General features: G+C 41.0%; 1 protein-coding gene across 6 annotated transcripts in view; it reads left to right on the plus strand.

The window, feature by feature from the left end:
• Nucleotides 1-21390, plus strand: part of ATP13A5 (ATPase 13A5) — a 129948-nt gene that overhangs the window by 89689 nt on the left and 18869 nt on the right. For all 6 annotated transcript variants that reach the window (XM_089330843.1, XM_070072359.2, XM_070072361.2 and 3 more), the window contains exons 23-26: nt 1218-1327; nt 5581-5677; nt 10656-10728; nt 20441-20615. In XM_089330843.1, coding sequence (XP_089186969.1) covers nt 1218-1327; nt 5581-5677; nt 10656-10728; nt 20441-20615 — 455 coding nt within the window. The remainder of the gene's footprint in view (nt 1-1217; nt 1328-5580; nt 5678-10655; nt 10729-20440; nt 20616-21390) is intronic.

Below are 21390 nucleotides of genomic sequence, written 5' to 3' on the forward strand. Positions count from 1 at the left end.
TGAATGCTCAGTCTTATTATGATTATATGGAATTTAGCACAAAATAAAGATACCAAATGCTAAAAATTCATATAAGGTCCGCTCCACAAAGAGCTCATTGTCTGATGGGGGAAAATCATGAATAAAACTAACCTGGATATAATGTAGATGTTCTTATGTCATATAGTTGAGACAGAAAATGCTAAGGAGAAAAGAGGAAGGAAGAAATGTTGCGATATTTATTGAACTTGAATCTTGCAAGTATCAGCCAGATCGCCAGGTAGTTTATGGTTCCGTGAAACTACAGAAGTCAAACATCTCATTCGAGACCCATACAATTCTTGTAGGGCTAGAGGCTTGCTGACCTGCCTGTTAATCAACCTTTGCACTCTCTGGACTGTTTTCAGAACAATAAAAAAACAAAATAGTCCTTATTTCAGAGGAACAACACATGGGCTTGAATGAGCGTGATGAATGCAATCTGGTCCCCCACTCCATCCCAGTGGTTAGTTGATTGGCTAGATCAGGCAGACTAGGGAAAGGTAGGGATCAAATCTTTTCCGGTTCATAAAGATGTCCTGTGGTGTGTAACAACTAAGATTATCAAGGACCCAACCAATGTCCATCAACTTCTGTGATCTCTGTAAAAAGTATATTTATATTAAATGGAGAGGGAGAGAGAGAGAGAGAGAGAGAGAGAGAGAGAGAGAGAGAGAGACATCCTATCCACTGGTTCACTCTCCAAATGGCTAAAGCCAGGAGCCCATTTCAATCCAGGTCTCCCATGTGAATGGCAGGAATCTATGTACTTGAGCCATCACCTACTGTTTCCAGGGTGTGTGTCAGCAGGAAGCTGGAATCACAAGTAGTGCAGAGACTCAAACCCAGGCACTCAGATATGAGATGCAGGCATCCCAAACAGTGTCTCAGTACACCAAATGCTCACCCCTTAATGGATCTTTTGAGTTAGCACTTCCGTTTCCTTATCACATCTACACACCCACAGCCAACACACACAGTCATGCACACACATACAGCACTTCTACTTGTGGAGCACTGTTTCATTGCTCCCTTTTTCATTTGTGGGTTTGTGGATCAAAGGAGGGAGGGTATTCCAGGTGGAGGGATAGTGTAAACAGAGACCCAGGGACAGAAAGGTACAGTGTTATAATTCTACGATGTGAAGTGTTAGAGCCTTTCTCAGGAGTCAAGGCTGTACAATGGATTGATCTTTCCAGGCCTTGAAAATGGCTCACGCAGGAATCTCACTGTCAGAACAGGAAGCATCTGTGGCATCACCTTTTACCTCGAAAATAGCCAACATTGAGTGTGTGCCTCATCTCATCAGGTGAGTCATTTCTTCCCCTTCTGCTCTGGTAGAGGACGGGCTTGTTGTCTGGCTCTGGAGAGACAGAATTAACTATAACAGATGTGGGTAAAGTGCTATTAGTACACCGATTAAAGAGGCCATTAGTACTGCTTGAGAATACTGGTAGAAGCCACAACAAAGTGAACTTTGCAGAGCCTTCGAAGATAGGTGGGTGTGTTATGTGGACAGCTGAAAGCCTGACTTGATATTGATTAACTGATTGCATTTCACACTTCTCTCCTCCTTGGTTTTTTGTGTTGCTTGCTTCTTGGGATATTTCCTCAGGAGTTCAGGATGGTTTGGAAGCAGAAAGGGCACACCGCATTAGAGAGATTTCCCAAATAGTATTATAAGTCTCCAGAATGAAAACTAGCAAATAGTCAAAATGTTTATATGGAAGATATTACAAGTGATTGACTGGCATTGCTTAGAAAAATGGAAGGAATTAAGAGCTATTTACCCTGCTAGTATCTCCCTCACACCTACCTCTCTTGAATTTCTGATCATATCTCTATCTTAAATGTAATTAAAAATACAACATTATATTTTATTTTCTGCTCATGAATTTTGTTCCCTTGTTGTTTTCTATAACATTTTGAGATAATTTTGGGTAGTGTGGAAGACACCACCAAAATTTGAGGTGTATGTAGAAAAGACAACCATGAAGTTCAGCATGTCCCCTGGTGCATCAGAACTAAAGGTCAGGAATCACTGGCCTAGGTGCCTGGCCTGAAAGTCTACACCTTCAGCGACAGTTTGACACCTCTCCCTGAACATTGAGTATCTGTGGACACCTGTGTCCTTCTGGGCCCACAAACACCATCACCTCTTCTACCAACAAACAGCCCATCTTTCCAAGTCCCATGTTACCTGTTTCTAAGAATGATCAGTTCCTTAGTGTCCATCAGTGAAGTTCAGAATCTCAGAGTACATTGAACTCTCTCTTCTTCTTCCTCCATAACCAAAAGGCCACTGTGTTTTATTGATTTGTCTTTGCGAAGTGTCTCTAAGCCCTTTGCTCACTGTCTCTATTGCCTTAATGTTGATGTCAGGGTGACTATATAAAGATAGTGCTCAGATACCTCGCCGTATTTCATGATTTCCATCATCATCACAGCTCACAGAATTTGTTAAATGTTGTGCTTGAAAATGTGGTAGATAAAAGATTGAGACAAGGGGCCCAGCATTGTGGTGCTGAAGGTTAAGCTGCCACCTGTAAGGCCAATATCCCATATGGGCATCGGTTTTCATCCTGGCTTCTCAATTTCCTATTCAGCTCCCTGCTAGTAACCTGAGGAAGCAGCAGAGGATGGCCCAAGAGCTTGGGCATCTGCACCCATATTGGAAACCTAGAAGAAGCTCCTGGCTCCTGGCTTCAGTCTGGCCCAGCTCCAGCCATTCTGGCCATTTGGGGAGTGAACCAGAGGATGGGGAGGTCTCTCTGACTCTCCTTCTTTCTATAACTCTGCCTTTCAAATCAGTAAAATTAAAAAAGGAATGGGGGGTGCTGGCACTGAGGCACAGTGGGTTAGCGCCCTGGCCTGAAGCACCGGCATCCAATATGGGCTCTGGTTCTAGTCCCAGATGCTCCACTTCCAATCTAACTCTCTGCTATAGGAAAGCAGAAGATGGCCAAGTCTTTGGGCCCCTGCACCTGTGTGGGAGACCCGGAAGAAGCTCCTGGCTCCTGGCTCCTAGCTCCTGGCTTCAGATCAGTGCAGCTCTGGCCGTTGCAGCCAATTGGAGAGTGAACCATCGATGGAAGACCTCTCTATGTGTAACTCTGAGTTTCAAATAAATAAATAAATCTTAGGAAAAAAAAAGAGATGGGACAAAGCCTTGTCCTGGAGGACTCACATCACAGTAAAGCAGATAGGGATATGCAGATATCTTTATTTATTTATTTATTTATTTGAAGACAGAGCCACACAGAGGCAGAAACACAGAGAGAGAGATCTTCCATCCACTAGTCCACTCCTCAGATGGCCGCAACAGCTGAAGCTGGGCTGATCTGAAGTCAGGAGCCAGAAGCTTCTTCTAGGTCTCCCACGCTGGTGCAGGGGCCCAAGGACTTGGGCCATCTTCTACTGCTTTCCCAGGACATAGCAGAGAGCTGGATCAGAAGTGGAGCAGCTGGGACTCGAACCAGCACTCATATGGGATGCTGGCACTGCAAGTGGTGGCTTTGTCTGCTATGCCACAGCACCAGCCCCCTGGGATATGTGGATATCTCACAATACAGAGAATCTGATGCCTGATGCATAAAAGCTGCTCAATAAGTATACTTAAAATATATTAACATCCAAACAATAAACATTCTGGCAGTTTGAGTAAATGAACTCAAGCCAGGAAAGAAGGCTTCAACAGGGGAGTTGGGACTTGACCGTTGGATGAAAGTTTGTAACAGAAAGGAGGTTGGAGGGATTACAAATGGACAAAATGGGATAGTCACATTTATAATTGAGGTTGTTACTGGTAACCCACTTGGACTGAAAGACTTTTCATATGGAAATTGTGGAGGTTAAGCCAGGTAAAGTAGCTTCCATGAGGAGTTATACAAATTGCCAAGATCCATTCAAAATGTTGTGGCATTGAACTTCATAGACTCTCTCACACTAATGTGGTCCAGCATTTATGAATGCAGTATACTGTTTATAACACAAATTGTGATGCCAAATCTCTCCAGTGGCAGATAGCCTACTTAGGGAGACAAGGCAGAGGTTCTTTTCTTCTGTATTTCATAGATCCATAAAAACCAAATATGGTTCATCTCTGTTGGACTCATTCTACCCCTGCTATTTTTGATGAATGCTTATTCCTGGGAAAGCTCCCCTGAGGAGGAATGAAATATAGTTTTGAAAGCATAGATCCATAGGTTTGCCATTTTTAAAAAGATTTATTTATTTACTTATTTATTCATTTATTTGAAAGGCAGAGGGAAAGAGAGAGAGAGAGAGAGAGAGAGAGAGAGATGGATGTTAGGCTCACTGGTTCACTTCCCAAGTGCCCATAACAGCCAAGGGTAGGCCAGGCCAAACAAAGCCTGGATCCAGGAACTCCATCCAGGTCTCCCACATGGGTGACAAGAACCCAAGTACTTGGGCCATCATCGGCTGCCTCCCAGGCCCATTAGCAGGAAGCTGGATTGAAAGTGGAACACTTGTGTTCAAATTGCTGCAGAGCCACAGTGCCAGCCCCAATGCATTTGCCCATTTTCTGCTGCTGTAATGAGATACCTAAGGTTGAGTAGCTCTTCAATGTCTATCACCTTCAAATACTATTTAGAATGTTGGACACTAGGGATCAAGCTTCCAGTATGTGAGCACCCCATCATGTTGCATAAGGAAGAGTGGTTGGCTAGTAGTTGGACTTTTAGCTTTTCCTTTTTATGTCCCTGTTGGGTCAACAAAGTCTTGAGTAGAGCAAGCACCCATATCACTGAGGACTAGAAATAAAGATGTGGTCATCTCCCATGTGAATTAGCTTCTGCTTGGACATGAGGCGTGGTGGTTTCCCAAGTCCCCGCTCCCATTGCATGCTACTAACTCATCGTCTTCCCTTGGCCAGCATAATCTGACATCCAACAGATCTGAGTGGATTTTTAAAAGGAGATAATGTCCGCTTGTTAAAGTGAAGTTTTTAATGTGGTCCTGATCACTTCATCTCTATACCAGCTCAGATTATTACCCTGGGTTCTTGAGATGTTGAAGCCAGCAAAACCTATTACATCTCAAATATTAGAGTCATATCCACATTCCCTGAAAAGTGAGGGCACCCATCCATTATCTTTATGTCTCTAAGGGCCCCTGAAACACACACAGTACCATTCCTAGGAAGCATGTATTTTTAAGATGTAGTGATCACAATCAAGTCCATACTTGACATTTTACACCTTATAATGTTGTGTTGTGTCTATAATATACATGGTTATCTTTTCACTTCACTGACAGCTTATTGGGAATAAGGACTGTGCCTGGTTCCTTTCATATCCACCATAGCCCTTAACATAATATTGGTACCTTATAAGCCAGAAATGAAAAAGTAAATAACTGAGTGAGGTAATGACTGAAAGAGAAAGAGGATGGATGAATGTGGTTAAGTAATTGAGAGGCTGAATCAGTGATTAAGTTCATGTGTATCAACAAATTATTAAAAATCAAACTCCTTGTGAAACATAGAAACTGGGAGCTGTGTATGACACTTAACCAATTATTACTATTATTTCTCAACAGAGAAGGCCGAGCTGCTCTGGTTTCATCCTTTGGGGTATTTAAATACCTGACCATGTATGGCATAATTCAATTCATTGGTACATCATTGCTCTATTGGGTAAGAACCAAAATCATATGTTCACAGTTATGGCATTTACATCCCTAGTTTATTCTCTGAGGATATGGCTCCTAAATCAGATTTAATGTTTTATAAATAAATGGCATTTCTCAAAATAGCTATCTGCAAACTGATTTAACGGTGCATGAAACATGGGGTTACAAATAAGTAGATGTGGATCTGTTCTCTAGGGTGTTGTTTTTCTCCAGACAACCTGAGGCTCCTGACCTCTCTAAGTCCCAGTTGTAGTATGAAGAGGGCTTCAGAGAAATCTAAATATAATCAGCAAGAAATGGATCAGTGTCCAACTGTGGAATACTTTTGGCAAAAGACTGAGAAGAGATTAAAAGGAGGAGAAGTTGTTGTATTTGGCTTTGAAAGACTGGAATTCTAAAAATCTCCCATAAGAAGTTGTACTTCTGAACCTACCCAGAATTTATACAGTTGGACATGTCATTAATAAGGGATTAGCAATTCTCTGAACTAAAAAAAGTACTCTTTAAATGAAATACTAGTAAGTTTTTAAAAATTGAATGGCTATACAAAAGAATTATGTATAGGTTGAACGTCATCTCCAGGCCGGCACCGCGGCTCAATAGGCTAATCCTCCACCTAGCCGCGCCGGCACACCGGGTTCTAGTCCCAGTCGGGGCGCCGGATTCTTTCCCGGTTGCCTCTCTTCCAGGCCAGCTCTCTGCTGTGGCCAGGGAAGGCAGTAGAGAATGGCCCAAGTACTTGGGCCCTGCACCCCATGGGAGACCAGGAGAAGTACCTGGCTCCTGCCTTTGGATCAGCGCAGTGCGCTGGCCGCAGCTCACCAGCCGTGGCGGCCATTAGAGGGTGAACCAACAGCAAAAGGAAGACCTTTCTCTCTGTCTCTCTCTCTCACTATCCACTCTGTCCAAAAAAAAAAAAAAGAAAGAAAGAAAGAAAAAAAAGAAAGTCATCTCCATTATCCCAAAATTATAGCTTGCTCTTCAGTAAAATTATTCAACAGGCTAGAAGCACACTTCAGAAAGGGAGCTATTTGGCTTTTACCCTGGTATATTTGAGAGGGCTGGTGGATTACTGCTTGAAAGATCACACACAAAGGGCTGAAGGGCAGTCTAGTGGGGAGAAGCGGAAACCAGATTGGTCACAGGAAACCTGGATTCAAGTTCTTCCTCTAACTACAAAACAAATTAGGTCTTGCCCTTGGCCAAAATGTGCCTATGAGAAATTGGGCTGGTCAATTATTTTCAAAGCCTTCTATAGCTCCATGCACACTCCTTGCAGAGTGAAAAGGAAATTAAGGCTGCTGCTGGAGTTCTCACTGTTCCATCTCTTCCAGCACCTGGGGGAAAGAAAGGGAAAGAATATGAGAAAGAAAGGAAAGAAGACAGCGAAAGAATTGGAGATTGAGAGTTCATGGAGGAATTGATTGCAGCCTTTCAAAGCAAAACTCCAATTCCCAAGTCTCCACAGATGGAGTTAGAACCATAATCCACTTGGGAGTCATTCATTCTGATGCTTTAGACCAAAACAAGTGTGTCCCCCAAAGGCCGGAGCCCACTACCTCTGGGCATTAGATTCATCCTCTAAGAGGCCAGCAATGTGAATATCTTTCACATGCATAAATCTGGTCTGTGACGTGCTCAGAACAAAATTACAGTTTGGCATTCCATCAAAATATACAAAGCAAATACACAGGCTTGGCTGCTAAAGGTGTTGTAAGGCAAGTTCTTAGAGAATAATGATTTGACTTTTATAATTAAATGCTTCAACTTCTTAACTGTAACTTAAAAGAAATTTTATGTCTTCATAAGCCTTAGAAAGGCAGGGGTACCGGACTAAAGGCTACAATGGGCATACCTAAAGAGAGCCCTTGTTCAGTTTGTGAAAGTGAATGAACTCCAAGAGAATCAGGAAGGATGCTCCAAAAGTTTAAAGGAAATGGAATTAAAAGATAAGCTTATTTGGTGCAAAAACAAAAAAAAAAAACCCACACTGAAATCCATGCAAAACAGGAGATCTTCAAAATGTTCTTGGAATATGTATATTATGAAAAAGCTATGATGGATTTCAAAATTTTTCTGCACCAAAAGAAACAAAATCTCTCTCTCTTTATATATATATATATATATATATATATATATATAGTATATATGTATATGTATATATAGAGTATATGTATATGTATGTAAAGATTTATTTACTTCAAACAACCCACTTAAGAGATGGGCCAAGGACCTCAATAGACACTTTTCAAAAGAGGAAATACAAATGGCCAACAGACATATGAAAAAATGTTCAAGATCACTAGCAATCAGGGAAATGCAAATCAAACCACAATGAGGTTTCACCTCATCCCGGTTAGAATGACTCACATACAGAAATCTATCAACAACAGATGCTGGCGAGGATGTGGGGAAAAAGGGACACTAACCCACTGTTGGTGGGAATGCAAACTGGTTAAGCCACTATGGAAGTCAGTCTGGAGATTCCTCAGAAACCTGAATATAACGCTACCATACAACCCAGCCATACCACTCCTTGGAATTTACCCAAAGAAAATTAAATTGGCAAACAAAAAGCTGTCTGCACCTTAATGTTTATTGCAGCTCAATTCACAATAGCTAAGACCTGGAATCAACCCAAATGCCCATCAACAGTAGACTGGATAAAGAAATTATGGGACATGTACTCTACAGAATACTATACAGCAGTCAAAAATAATGAAATCTGGTCATTTGCAACAAAATGGAGGAATCTGGAAAACATCATGCTGAGTGAAATAAGCCAGTCCCAAAGGGACAAATATCATATGTTCTCCCTGATCGGTGACAACTGAATGAGCACCAAAAAGGAAACCTGTTGAAGTGAAATGGACACTATGAGAAACGGTGACTTGATCGGCCCTTGCCCTGACTGTTGATGAACAACTTAATACTTTATCCCTTTTAGTATTGTTTTTTTTTTTTTTTTTTTTTTTTTTTTTGACAGGCAGAGTGGACAGTGAGAGAGAGAGACAGAGAGAGAAAGGTCTTCCTTTGCCGTTGGTTCACCCTCCAATGGCCGCCGCACTGCGCTGATCCTGGCAGGAGCCAGGAGCCAGGTGCTTTTCCTGGTCTCCCATGGGGTGCAGGGCCCAAGCACCTGGGCCATCCTCCACTGCACTCCCTGGCCATAGCAGAGAGCTGGCCTGGAAGAGGGGCAACCGGGACAGAATCCGGCGCCCCAACCGGGACTAGAACCCGGTGTGCCGGCGCCGCAAGGTGGAGGATTAGCCTATTAGTATTGTTTTTGTTTGTTCTACTTAATACTATTGGTTGAATTCTATAATTAATAAGCAATTATTCTTAAGTGTTGAAACTTAACTGAAAAGTGATCCCTGTTAAATATAAGAGTGGGAATAAGAGAAGGAAGAGATGTACAATTTGGGACATGCTCAATCGGACTTGCCCCAAACGGTAGAGTTAGAAACATACCAGGGGATTCCAATTCAATCCCATCCAGGTGGCATGTACCAATGCCATCTCAGTAGTCCAAGTGATCAATTTCTGTTCACAATTGATCATAATGATAGGACCAAGAGTCAAAGGGAACACATAAACAAGACTAGTGTCTACAAATACTAACTGATAGAATAAAAAAGGGAGAGAATGATCCAACATGGGAAGTGGGATATACAGCAGACTCATAGAATGGCAGATGTCCTAAATAGCACTCTGACCTCAGAATCAGCCCTTAAGGCATTCGGATCTGGCTGAAAAGCCCATGGGAGTATTTCAGGCATGGAAAGCCTAGAAACTCTGACCAAAAAAAAAATAGCTTAAATGAAAGATCTCTGCAAGTGAGATCCCAGTGGAAAGAACAGGTCATCAAAGAAGGAGGTACCTTTCTCTGAAGGGAGGAGAGAACTTCCACTTTGACTATGACCCTGTCGGAATAAGATCGAAGTCGGTGAACTCAAAAGGCTTCCATAGCCTTGGCAACTCATGACAAGATCCTAGGGAAACTACTGACACCATAAACAAGAGTGTCAATTTGTTAAGTCAACAACAGGAGTCACTGTGCACTTACTCCTCATGTAGGATCTCTGTCCTTAATGTGCTGTACATTGTGATTTAATGCTATAATTAGTACTCAAACAGTATTTTTCACTTTGTGTTTCTGTGTGGGTGCAAACTGTTGAAATCTTTACTTAATATATACTAAACTGATTTTCTGTATATAAAGAGAATTGAAAATCAATCTTGAAAAAAAGATTTATTTACTTCAAAGACAGAGAGAGAGAGAGAGAGAGATCTTCAATCTGCTGTTTCACTCCCCAAATGATTGCAGTGACCAGGGACATAGCAGGCCAAAGTCAGGAACTTCATCCAGATCTCCCATGTGGGTGGCAGGGGCCTAAGCATATCTGCTGCCTTTCCAGGTACATTATCAGGGAACTGGATTGGAAGTGGAATAGCCAGGACTTGAACTGGCAGCCATATGGGATGCCGGCATTATAGGTGTCATCCTAACCCACTGTGCCACAATGCTGACCTCCTAAATTTAATTTTAATTCCATCTCTTTATGAACCTTTTGAGGTACAGTTACATGGTATGATTTCAATCCATGGGTAAGGATGGAGAGCAACACCTGATGAGCTAATTAAGGCCTTGATTTCAAATTTTATTTGAAGACCTCCAAGAAATTTTCAGGCTTTAATATCTCTTTTGAGAACTGCCCAGGTTGAGACTACCACTGCCAAAATTAACGTCACCAAATGGAGGTGGTTCCATACATACTGACACTTGCGGGTAATAAGGAATTAAATGAACATTTGGAAAGGCATTATATGATATTCTATTCAGTAAGATGCGAATGATTTTCAGTAAGTTATTTTCTCCTGAAGGGGCAAGAAAATTAACAGTTGCCTTCTAACTACTTAAAAAAGTCATGGGCTTGATAAAAAGTCTATGCTAAATGTTCACTTTTTTTTTTCTTTTTCAGCAACTGCAACTCTTTGGGAATTATCAGTATCTCATGCAAGATGTAGCCATTACTCTGATGGTCTGCTTAACAAGTAAGCCCTTCAGCAGAGCATGGTATTATTTGTATTTACCTATTGACTTCTAGAAATATGTGAACAAGTACTCTGAGAAAGAGTCACCTTTATTACTAAAATGTCATTATTTTGAACTTTTTGAAAGTAGTATCAAGGGTGAGCATATCCTTGAAGTCTTCCTAATAACAATTATCCCTTTGCCCCAAAATATGTATTCTGAATTCTTTGTAGGTTTGTGTCTTGTACATAGATAAATGAATGAGAAATCTAGAAAGGTAGTTTTTTTTAAAAAACTAAAAGGTCACTTTCCATTATTCAGCTATGCTTCACATTGACACAAAACCAGGTTTTTGCCAGGTTTTTGACGTGTGAAAACAAATGCCAGCATTTTATTCTAGTAGAATTCTCACGAAAGCAAGGTGTGGCTTACAGCAGCTATTGCTCATTCCCTTCCTCTGAGATGACACTGATAAAGCATTTCCTATCAAGGAGCTCAGTGCTTGATACTAACTCTTAATAAGTGAGAAAGGCAATGGCCTCAAAAGAGAGCAAAGAAAAAGAATGGCATTGTCATCTCTTTTTTTCCTTGTTCAATAGTGGAAGTGCTGTGAAAAATAACAGATAAGACATCAGGCAATGCAGGGTATTAATAACCTTGAGAATTTCATGTATCATCTTAAAACATGAAATAAGTATTGGAATCATGTATTATATCAACCAAATGACAAAATGTACCAGTATCAGAGATATGATATCAATTTTGATTCTTAGGGTTGAAATGTGAATTTATAGCTCATTAAATGTTTTTCTACATGTTGTTTATATTGATATAAGTGGATAATTTTGAATCAATGATATTTCTTCTACAATGTTGGCTGTTTTCAAGTAATTTGCATTATTTACTCGTGAAGGATGCCTTAAGGAAAAAGGAACATTAGGAGGTTCCAAGAATAGTCAACTGTTTTAAGAACAGCCACATGGAGATAAAAATCATGTACCTCTTCCACTACTGCAGAACTCTGTGACCTTTAGAAAATTATTTATCACTAATTAAAAATAAGTTCCTCATGTGCAGTGTCCTTTTAGGGTTGCCAAGATCAGATAAAAATGCTTGTAAAGTGTACAGCAGAGCACAGGGCACCCATTTCAACACGAAGGATCTCACTCTGTACCTCTCCTCTTTCTCCTCTGAGGAGACTGGCTAAGTGGGTGAGCACTTGAAAGGGAGCACTGGGAAGTGTTCCAATAAAGTATTATTATATATCCATAACCATGGGTGATAGCGCTGGTCGTGTGTCAGAATTGTTATATGACCTTGAGCATGTTGTTTTGAGGTTTTACATACTTAATTTCATATATTAGTTTGGATTTGAGTCCCAGGTGATGGGGTACTTTACTCTTTCCCGCAGCCATAGCCAGTTTCTCCCGATGCTGATTGGCCACCCTGAGAAAGCCATCACCTTCTCCTGCAGTGGGCTCAGTGGGAGGGTTGGGATGACACATGGCAGGGCCATTAGTGCCATTAGGAGAAAAAACAGTCTCAGATGCATGGTTGATCAGAAGGTTAATGTTCTATCAGAGTGACAGCACGTTAGCCAATTATTATTCACCAATCACGCAGCTAGTTCTGTAAAGGGGCTATAGTCAGGGGAGAATGGTGAAGATGAGAGTAGAGGCAGGAAGCAGATATTTCTGTTTGCTTTGTACCCTCTGCCTTCAAATATTCTATTGCTTTTCCATCTCTGTAAGTTCGGGCATCCTAGGGGCAGATTATTTCCTGCCCAATTCCAGGCATTAAAATGACCTCATTTTTAGATATGAAAAGTCCAGATATTATAAACAGCCATTTCACATTCCCAGCCAATTCAAAGCTTTTCTTCTCCTGGATCAAGATCGACCCATGGCTTGGAGCAAGCACTGGGAGAGAAGGTCATGAATTTGTCTTTACTTCCTTTGTGTGATCTACTTTCCATACTTGCTCTGGGGAATGAAGAGCAAAGGAGCTTTTAAGTGAAAGTATTGTAGCTCTCTCCTGTCAGGTGTTCTCTAACAGGCATCTACATTCAGGAAATTTGCATGATACTCATTGGTGAGTCCTTCAGATTTCTCTGTGGACTGGTCTGTTCTAGATCACTCCTGACATGAGCAGTTTTCTCTTCCTTTCTCTTTCCCTACCCACCCCAAACCTCAGGATTTCTTTCTGCAGCTTCCTCTTGATGGTACTTACCATAAAGCCTACAGACTGTCCCACTGGGCAGATTCCCTTGAGGATAGCCCTAGTCTGGTTAATTTCCATTGTTTTCACACTTGACTTGCCAGGCTGTAGATATGTAGCTTGCTCTCACTGCTGCCCTCTTTCTTCATTCTGCTGTTGCAATAGAAGTGGGATGAGCAAGGTCGCGGTGTCTTCTCAAAATCATTTCCAGTCTCTCCTAGAGTGGTTCTTGTGACTCTCTCATTGGATTGTGGTGATGCTGAGAAGAAAACCACAGTTCATGCTGTCCCTAACAATTCTTGAACAGAATTTCTTGGTGATATTTGCATGTTTCTCTTAAAGAGTCTGGACATAGATAATAGGCATAGTGGGAGCATGGTTATAGTTGAAGGACCAATGTGGAGCTCTCTTACTAGATACTGTGGAGATATGACAATCATTTACCATTCTTCGCATGCAAACATGAGGCCCCCAAATTCCCCAGAGGATGGGAAAAGCTCCAATCATCATTCTCTTACACAGTGTTCTTCTCTTACTGTGTGTTAGGCATTCAGGTATCTAGGGGCATTAAATAGTCTGATCAGTTATGTTTAGAGCTTAGTGGGAGTTTTATGAACATGAATAAATAAGATGCAAGCGAGAGGCAGAAAATAGCAAATGCTAACACAGTTCAGAAAAAAAGAGTGATAGTTTCTGACAATCTGAGGTCAAGGAAGAGAAAGCAGCAGAGAAAGGAGATAGACAATGGGGATGATACCATGGAAGAAGTAGAATTCATGTTGAAATAGGGAGATGGAAACATTTCATATACGTTTTGCTAAAAGAAGAGCCTTTCCAGTAGAAGGAAACAGCATGAGAAAGAGAGAGCACTGATAAACACAGGGTATGAGGTTTTCAATTTGACCACACTGTAGGCTATGTGAAAAGAAACAGCAGGAGCCATGATTAGAAAAGGTGACTTGGGCCAGATCACAGAGAAACTTGACTGCCAGGCTGAGAACTGTGGCCATTGATCCGCATTCTAGGAGTCATCAACAATTGGATGACCAATGTAAAATTACTCTTTGCAAGGCTCCTTACATCTCCAAGTTCTCTGCTTAAAGCTTTAAGCCTTAACCCTGACTTAGTACTTGGAAAAGACAATAGCATCACATATTTAATAAACTTGTTCACATATATATATAACTAATTTACATATCTGTATGTATGTATGTGTGTATGTGTGTGTGTGTGTGTGTATATATATATATATATCTTTCCTTGTTCCCACAATATTTTAAGGCAACATACAAAGGCAGCTGATAAGACAAGATGTACTGTATCAAAGAGAAATTAAAGGAGAAAAATAAAAGATTAATTCATAAGGAAGTAAATTAGGAAAATTACTGTATCGAAGTCCAATTTGACGCTAATCTGTGTATCAGTCATTTTGAAGCAAGTTTGTTCCAGTCACTTCTCTGTCCTCTTCAACAAAGTACACTCAAACTAGAGCAAGGAAATTAGGAGGGAGGTATTCAAGAACATTATTTTGGGGTCAGATGTTTGACCTGCAGTTGATACCCACATCCCAAATGGGAGTCCCAGGATTTTATTCTAGATTCTGGCTACTAACTCTAGATTCCTGATAACACATACCTCAGGAAACAGTCAGTAGTGGTTCCAGATATTGGGTCACTACCACCATGTGGGAGACTGGGTTGAGTTCCTGGCTGTGCTTCAGCCTGGTCCAATCTCAGCCATTGCAAGCATTTGTGGAATGAACCAATAAATGAGATCTCTGTTGATCTCTCTCTCTCTGTATCTCTCTGCCTTTCAGATAAGAAAGAATCGAGTTTTTAAAAATAAGGAATATAATTCCACAAAAAATCTGTGAACAAAGCTCTGGCCCTGAAGAGAGTTGGTATATTAAGGGTCAAAAATGGAAGCTACTCTTTTTATTTCCAAGTTATCACCTTGTCTCTTTTTATTTAGTGTGTTCATCTGACAACTTCTACTCCCTTACCTTGCAAATGATCCCAAAAGATGACATTAGTACTGAGTCTCCATAGCCTTTTTACTTGTCTTGCACACCTAATGTTCTCAACCTCTCATTGTTCTGCTTGCCAATCTTTTGGAGAGGAAATTTACTTACTTGACTTAGGCAAGATGTACACCTCTAGGCCAATCATTCCTGGTGATGAAGGTTGGTCACATGATTCAGCTCCATGAAGCCAAGCACCTCATCATATGGAGGCTACAGTATCCCAAGAAAGAGGTATGGGTAGGATGCATTCATTGCATATATATATTAACCCCATCAGTGCTTCAGTGGCTCCCAACCTTGCTTAAGTGTTGGTCCCCTTGGAGAATCAGATGGAAGATGCTTTAGACGTCTCATGATAAATACTCATCATTTTGTGTGTATATTATATGCATTCACGAGACTCCCAGTGTTTGACTTACAAGTCTTAAAATGTTCATAATATAAAATTAACTACTACTTGGGCATGTAAACTAGTGAAGTCAATATGGAAAATAGTATGGAGATTTCTAAAAAGATAAAAATAAATAAAAACCTAGAAAAACACTTGCCATATGATCCAACAATCCCACTACTGGGCATATACCCAAAAGATGAACATGTTGTATCAAAGAGATACCTGCACCCCCATGTTCACAGCAACACTCTTCACAATAGCCAAACTATGGACTCAACCAAGGTGGCAATCATTAGATGAATAGATGAAGAAAATGTGGGGTGTGTGTGTGTGTGTGTGTGTGTGTATTTTAGCTATTAAAACTAAATGAAATTATACCACATGCAGCAAAATGGATGCAACTGGAGAACATATGTTGAGTTAAATAAGCCAGACACAGAAAAACAAATACTATTTGTTCTTCCTTATATGTAAGAGCTAAAATTTATAAAAAATCAAGAAATAAACCAAGAAATAAATGACATGCCTGTGTGTATCAGTATTGCTATAAACATAGTTTGTCAAACTTTGTCAATTCATTTTTTTCTTTAGATTTTATTTAGTTATTTATTTGAGAGGTAGAGCTACAGACCGAGAGAGGGAGAGACAGAGAGAAAGGTCTTCCATCTGCTGGTTCACTCCCGAAATGGCCACAATGGCTGGAGTCAGACCAATCCAAAGCCAGGAGCCAGGAGCTTCTTCCAGGTCTCCTCCACAGGTGCAGGGACCCAAGCACTTGGGTCCTCTTCCACTGCTTTCTCAGGCCTTAAATAGAGAGCTGGAATGGAGGAGGGCAGCTGGGACATGAGCCAGCACTCATATGGGATGCCGGCGCCACAGGCAGAGCCTTAGCCTATTACACCACAGTGCCAGCCTCAAATTTTGTCAATTCTTAAGAATGTTTTACTACTGTTATTTTAATGATATGTGTTTACTTTAAAATTTACCATATATGGGTGAAACGGTCATCTTTCCATTTGATTATTACTTACAGCACCTGCCTTCCATTCTGTTTGTATTAATATCACATTAGCATGAAAAAGAAAGCACCAGATGGTTAAAAAGAAATAAAAGTAACTACTACTTAGGAGAAACACAATTAGATGATACCCAAATGAAGGTAAACAATTAAAAACTATACTTTGAGAATAGAGTTTGGAACTGTCACATCCTCTCACATAGCATGTCCTGGGCTAAGTTTATTAAGGAACAAAAAGTGGAATGATACAAGGTTTCTTCCTCAGGGAGCTCACAGTCTGCTGAATGTCTATGTAAATAACTAGATTTACTACGAGACACCTTGCACAATAGCAGCATGATGAGTAATGTGCTATGGGAACCCTGAGGAGAGAATGATTAATTCTGCATAAAGTACAGCACAGCACAAGTGTGCATTCCTCTGTCTGCAATCCGATGGCATATATCATCATCACTTTTAAGGAAACCCTAGACAATTCAGAAAAGTTCTTTTGGCTGCTGATCAAAAGTACTACAGTCCAAGCTTGCCTTTCAGAGTTCCTAATCTGATTCTTCTAATTTATAAGGTTCATCCTCATACAATATTCTGTAAAGTAGAGAACATGAGGCTATACAGACAGACTTGGAGTTCACGTTATCATTGAGTTACTCGTTAGCTGTATGTCTTCAACCAAGGGACTTTATTGCTCAGAACTTCAGTTTCTTAGATATCAAATTTACCTGTTTGGTATTGCTTTTTAAGAAAATAGATAATATTTATAAAACACTTAGCATAAACGAAGGGACTTAAATGGTAGTCATTTTAAAAAAATTTTATATGAGTTAGCTCTATGGATTCTCTGTTAGAAATTTTAGCAGTCTCTAATGTGCAAATGGCCAAAGTATTCTGAGAAAGAACCCTCTATCATCAAGTTATTGCCACAGTAATGCTGCAGAATCACCCACCTCCAAAACACCAAGCTATGATACACCCCAGTCATGGGTCTTTAGGTTGACTGTTATTCAGCCCATCAAGGTAAACTCAGCAGAGCCACTGGGCTTTAGAATGTAGGGCAGTTGATCTTGGTGTGGCCTCGATTTGATGCACATCTGCTCCAGCTTTGTCATTCTGGGGCAGACTGAATGGAGAGACTGAGTATATTCTCTTTGTGGCTCAGAGGGATTGGAGCCAGAGAGCAGGCTTGGCCATGTAAGTGTACTTGAACTCTCTGTTGACATCTCTTTGGCCAGACAAAGTCATGCAGAGAAGCCTCAAATTAAAGGGTAGTAAAGTATAGGCCACCATGCTGAGGCCAATAGTTCAATCAGCTACAGTTCCTGTGTAAAAGAAAGGCAAGGGCTGCAATGAGCATGTGTGAGAGAGAAGACCAGCGAGGTAAGAGCCAGATGTGAGGAGACGCAGTTATTACATGGCTCGCCCCTGCCTACTGCTTCCTTGTGAACCACACGGCCACATTCTGTCTTACATGCTGGCATGCAGGAAGAACACTGGGCACGGCAGCCTCTGTCCCCTGAGGTCTCAGAGCATGGTCTCTTTGCGTTTTTGTTGTCCCTGGTCATGGGCCACATCGTGTGCCTCTTCTTTGTGTACCCAAACAGTGACTTCTGACAGCAACTGTCTCCAGTGAGGTCACACTTCACAGGATCCACAAGACTGCCCATGGCTTAGACACCAACCACACACTTGGGCGTTGTCTTCCCACCTATGTCTCTGACCTGCTGGAGAAATGTCTTGACGTTCCCATTACCTATTCAGGATCAACAATTTCCTGCCACAATGACAGAACTTGGAAAGGTGCTCCATGTATTACTAATGTTTTAGTACAGCAAGGGGATACAATCAGAAGCAGCCAAAGGGGGAGACACACAGGAGAAGATCTGGCAGGGTTCCAAACATCACACTTCCTTTGTCCTTCTTCTATGGAGTCTGGACTCTCACCCTAACAGAGGTGAGGAAAGTTTAACTGAGCGTCAGTGTTGGGAGTTTTTATTGAGGTTTTAGCTGTAGCTGTGATTGATTGAGTCATTGGCCACAAGGTTGAGCTCCAGTTCCAGCTCCTTCCCCTCTCTGGAGGTCAGGTGTTTGGGTGGCTCAAAGGCCCAGCCATCTCATCACACAGATGGTCTTTGGAGCACAGCCGGGCCCCCTTTCTGAGTGATCACGGGAACAGCAACTCTCTTTAGACCCAGCATCAGTCATCAGCATAAACTCTCAAGGCCCTCCAGAGATAAGACACATCTATCACTGAGGAAATCACAAATATTTGGAGGACACATCTCAGGACCTGGGGGAAAAACGGCCAAATTCCTAATTGCACGATTAATCCTGCACCTTCTCCTGGACTTCAAACTGTTTGAGGACAGCTGGGAGTCCTTCTCACCCCTCAGGCTCTAGCCAAGCACCTGCTGGGGAATATTGATTGAACAGGTAAAGTAAAAGCCTTAGAAAGTCAGAGAGCTTTAGAACGAGTTGAAAAGTCTTTGGATGTCACTGAGACGTCCTCACACACTCATGTGTTCAGGAGAAAATGCAGGTATAGAGAATTCACTTGACAACCCCAGAACACACCTTAAACAAATGAGAGGCCTCCTTTATCATGATCACAAACTGCACATCTGTTCCCCACCAGCCAGCCTCTACACGCATGAACACAAATGTAAGTGCTTTATTCCTCATATCAAGAAATCAGTGATAAGTAGAAAGAGGGAACCAGCAACAGATATGAAGACAAGAACCCAAACAGCTATGATATAAACCCTTAAATGTGATTTTATTCTTCCTGAACTCTCCACACTTTTTCCTCCTCAGCTCTAAAATGTAAAACACATTTCAGTTTCATCAATTTGCTGCTTCTAAGCAGGATAAGGTCGTCTTTTTTGAAAAATACTTATTCTTTTCTATCAATTCCCATTGCCAATACCTTTAAATGAGAAAAAAATTCCTAGGATCAAAACTACAAATATTTATTGACACTCTTAATTTTCAGCAAGATTTTTTTGTAAGTTACTTTTCCTAAACAAATATAAGGGGTACCAACAGTCCCTCATTCACTCATGCATCCGGGAAGCAACAGACCATAGCTCTAGCATCTATCCATGCCTGACACGTTGAAGTTGAATGAATAATAGAGTGAATACCTTTTAAATTACTTAGTATGGGAAGATGTTTCTGGCCAGTTACCTGCTTGTTCTCTCCTAACACTCTATGTCCCCATCATTGCTATGAGAGAGCATTAGTACTTATTCTCTTCCCCTTTTACACATGATTTTTGGTTCTTATGGTTGTGGAGAAAACATTTACACTATATTATATGGTAAATAAATTAACTATGGAAAATTTTTTAAAAGTTCATTTATTTATTTTCATCTTCTTGAAAGACAGAGGGAGGGATAGACAGACAGATATTCTCCATCTTCTGGTTCACTTCCCAAATGCTTGCTACAGCCAGGCAGAGCTGGGGCAGGCTGAAGCCAAGCCCAGAACTCCAACTGAATCTCCCGCATTGGGGAGCTCTCTATATATACATCTATGAATATGTATATGTACACGTATATGTATATATGTGTGTGTGTATGTATATATATAAATAGAGAGAGAGAGAGAGAGAATTTTCCGTTTGCTGGTTTACTCCTCAAATGGCTTCAATGGCTGGAACTGGATCAGACCAAAGCCAGGAGCTTCATCCAGATCTCCTGTGTGGGTAGCAGGGGCCCAAGCATTTGGGCCCTCATCAGCAATGGCAGGAAGATGGATCAGAAGCTGAGCACTCAGGACTTGAACCAGCACTCTGGTACGGGATTCACCCATCCCAATCAGATGCTTAATCCACTGTGCCACATTACCTGTCTCAACTACAGAAACTTATCCTATTACTTCTCATTTCTGAAGGTAAAATCAAACCACAGAAGAGATAAAGCCTAGTAGAATTGGATACACACTGGGCAATGTGCTTGCATGGATGTAAACCTCCAGTTTGTGTTTGCTAGACCTGAATCCTAATGAAAGACTCAAAATAATGTGCATTCTAGCCTCTGATTCTCAATAGTAAAACTAACAGGAAACATTACATTTATCTTTCAGTGAGTTCAACTCATGCCTACCCAAAGCTGGCTCCATATAGACCAGCAGGACAGCTGCTCTCCCCGCCTTTGCTGCTCTCTGTCTTTTTGAATTCCTGTTTCAGCTGCATAGTGCAGATATCGGCATTTCTGTGTGTGAAGCAGCAACCCTGGTATTGTGAGGCCTACCGATACAGGTGAGTCCACTTGCTTAACTTTCTTTCCAGAAGGTGATATAATGAATATTCAATGACATTGTCTAACTTGGCTTGCAGATACATCCTAAAACTTTGATAAATATTTTGTCTCCAAACTGCAGAACACAAATGATAGGACAGAACACAGTCAATGGGTAGACTGCTGGTATGAGCCATGTGGAGTGGGCGGGAAAAGATCTGTCACATTTGTTGCTGATATATAGCTCTAACAGCTGGTGATTGCATAAATGTATTCCCTGGTGCTCTGGATAGCATGGAGACCTGGGATCTGTAAACATTTCATGTAGAGGGCCAGATAGCAGATATTTTAGGCTATGTGAGCTGGATTATCTTTTTGCAACTAATCAACTCTGCTGTTTTAGTGCAAAATCCACCACAGACATTATGTAAATAAGTGATGTGGCTGTGCTCCCACAAAATGTTATTTATAAAAACAGGGGATGAGTGGGATTTGGTCTACAGGCTGTAGTTTTCTGGTCCCTGATATAGATTGTCAAGAGGGATTTGCTTAAATTATTTTGGGTTTTGCAAATGAATGTTAAAATTAAAAAGTTGATGGTATCTTTGTTCTGATTGAATCAGAGCACTAGACTCAGGATAAAACTTTACTTCCCTGGGGTTTAATTTCTTTAGCTATAAATTAAGGGAAAGATGAGGAGGATGATAGATCCTCCGTTTTACCTTTTCTGATGAATCCTCTCTCCCTATAAAAGACAAGACAGGAATAAAACTGCTACTTTTGAAACAGGTCAAG

Source organism: Oryctolagus cuniculus, chromosome 4 (genome assembly GCF_051225735.1).
Source record: "Oryctolagus cuniculus isolate XC-2025 breed Fujian yellow rabbit chromosome 4, ASM5122573v1, whole genome shotgun sequence".
NCBI lineage: Eukaryota > Metazoa > Chordata > Mammalia > Lagomorpha > Leporidae > Oryctolagus > Oryctolagus cuniculus.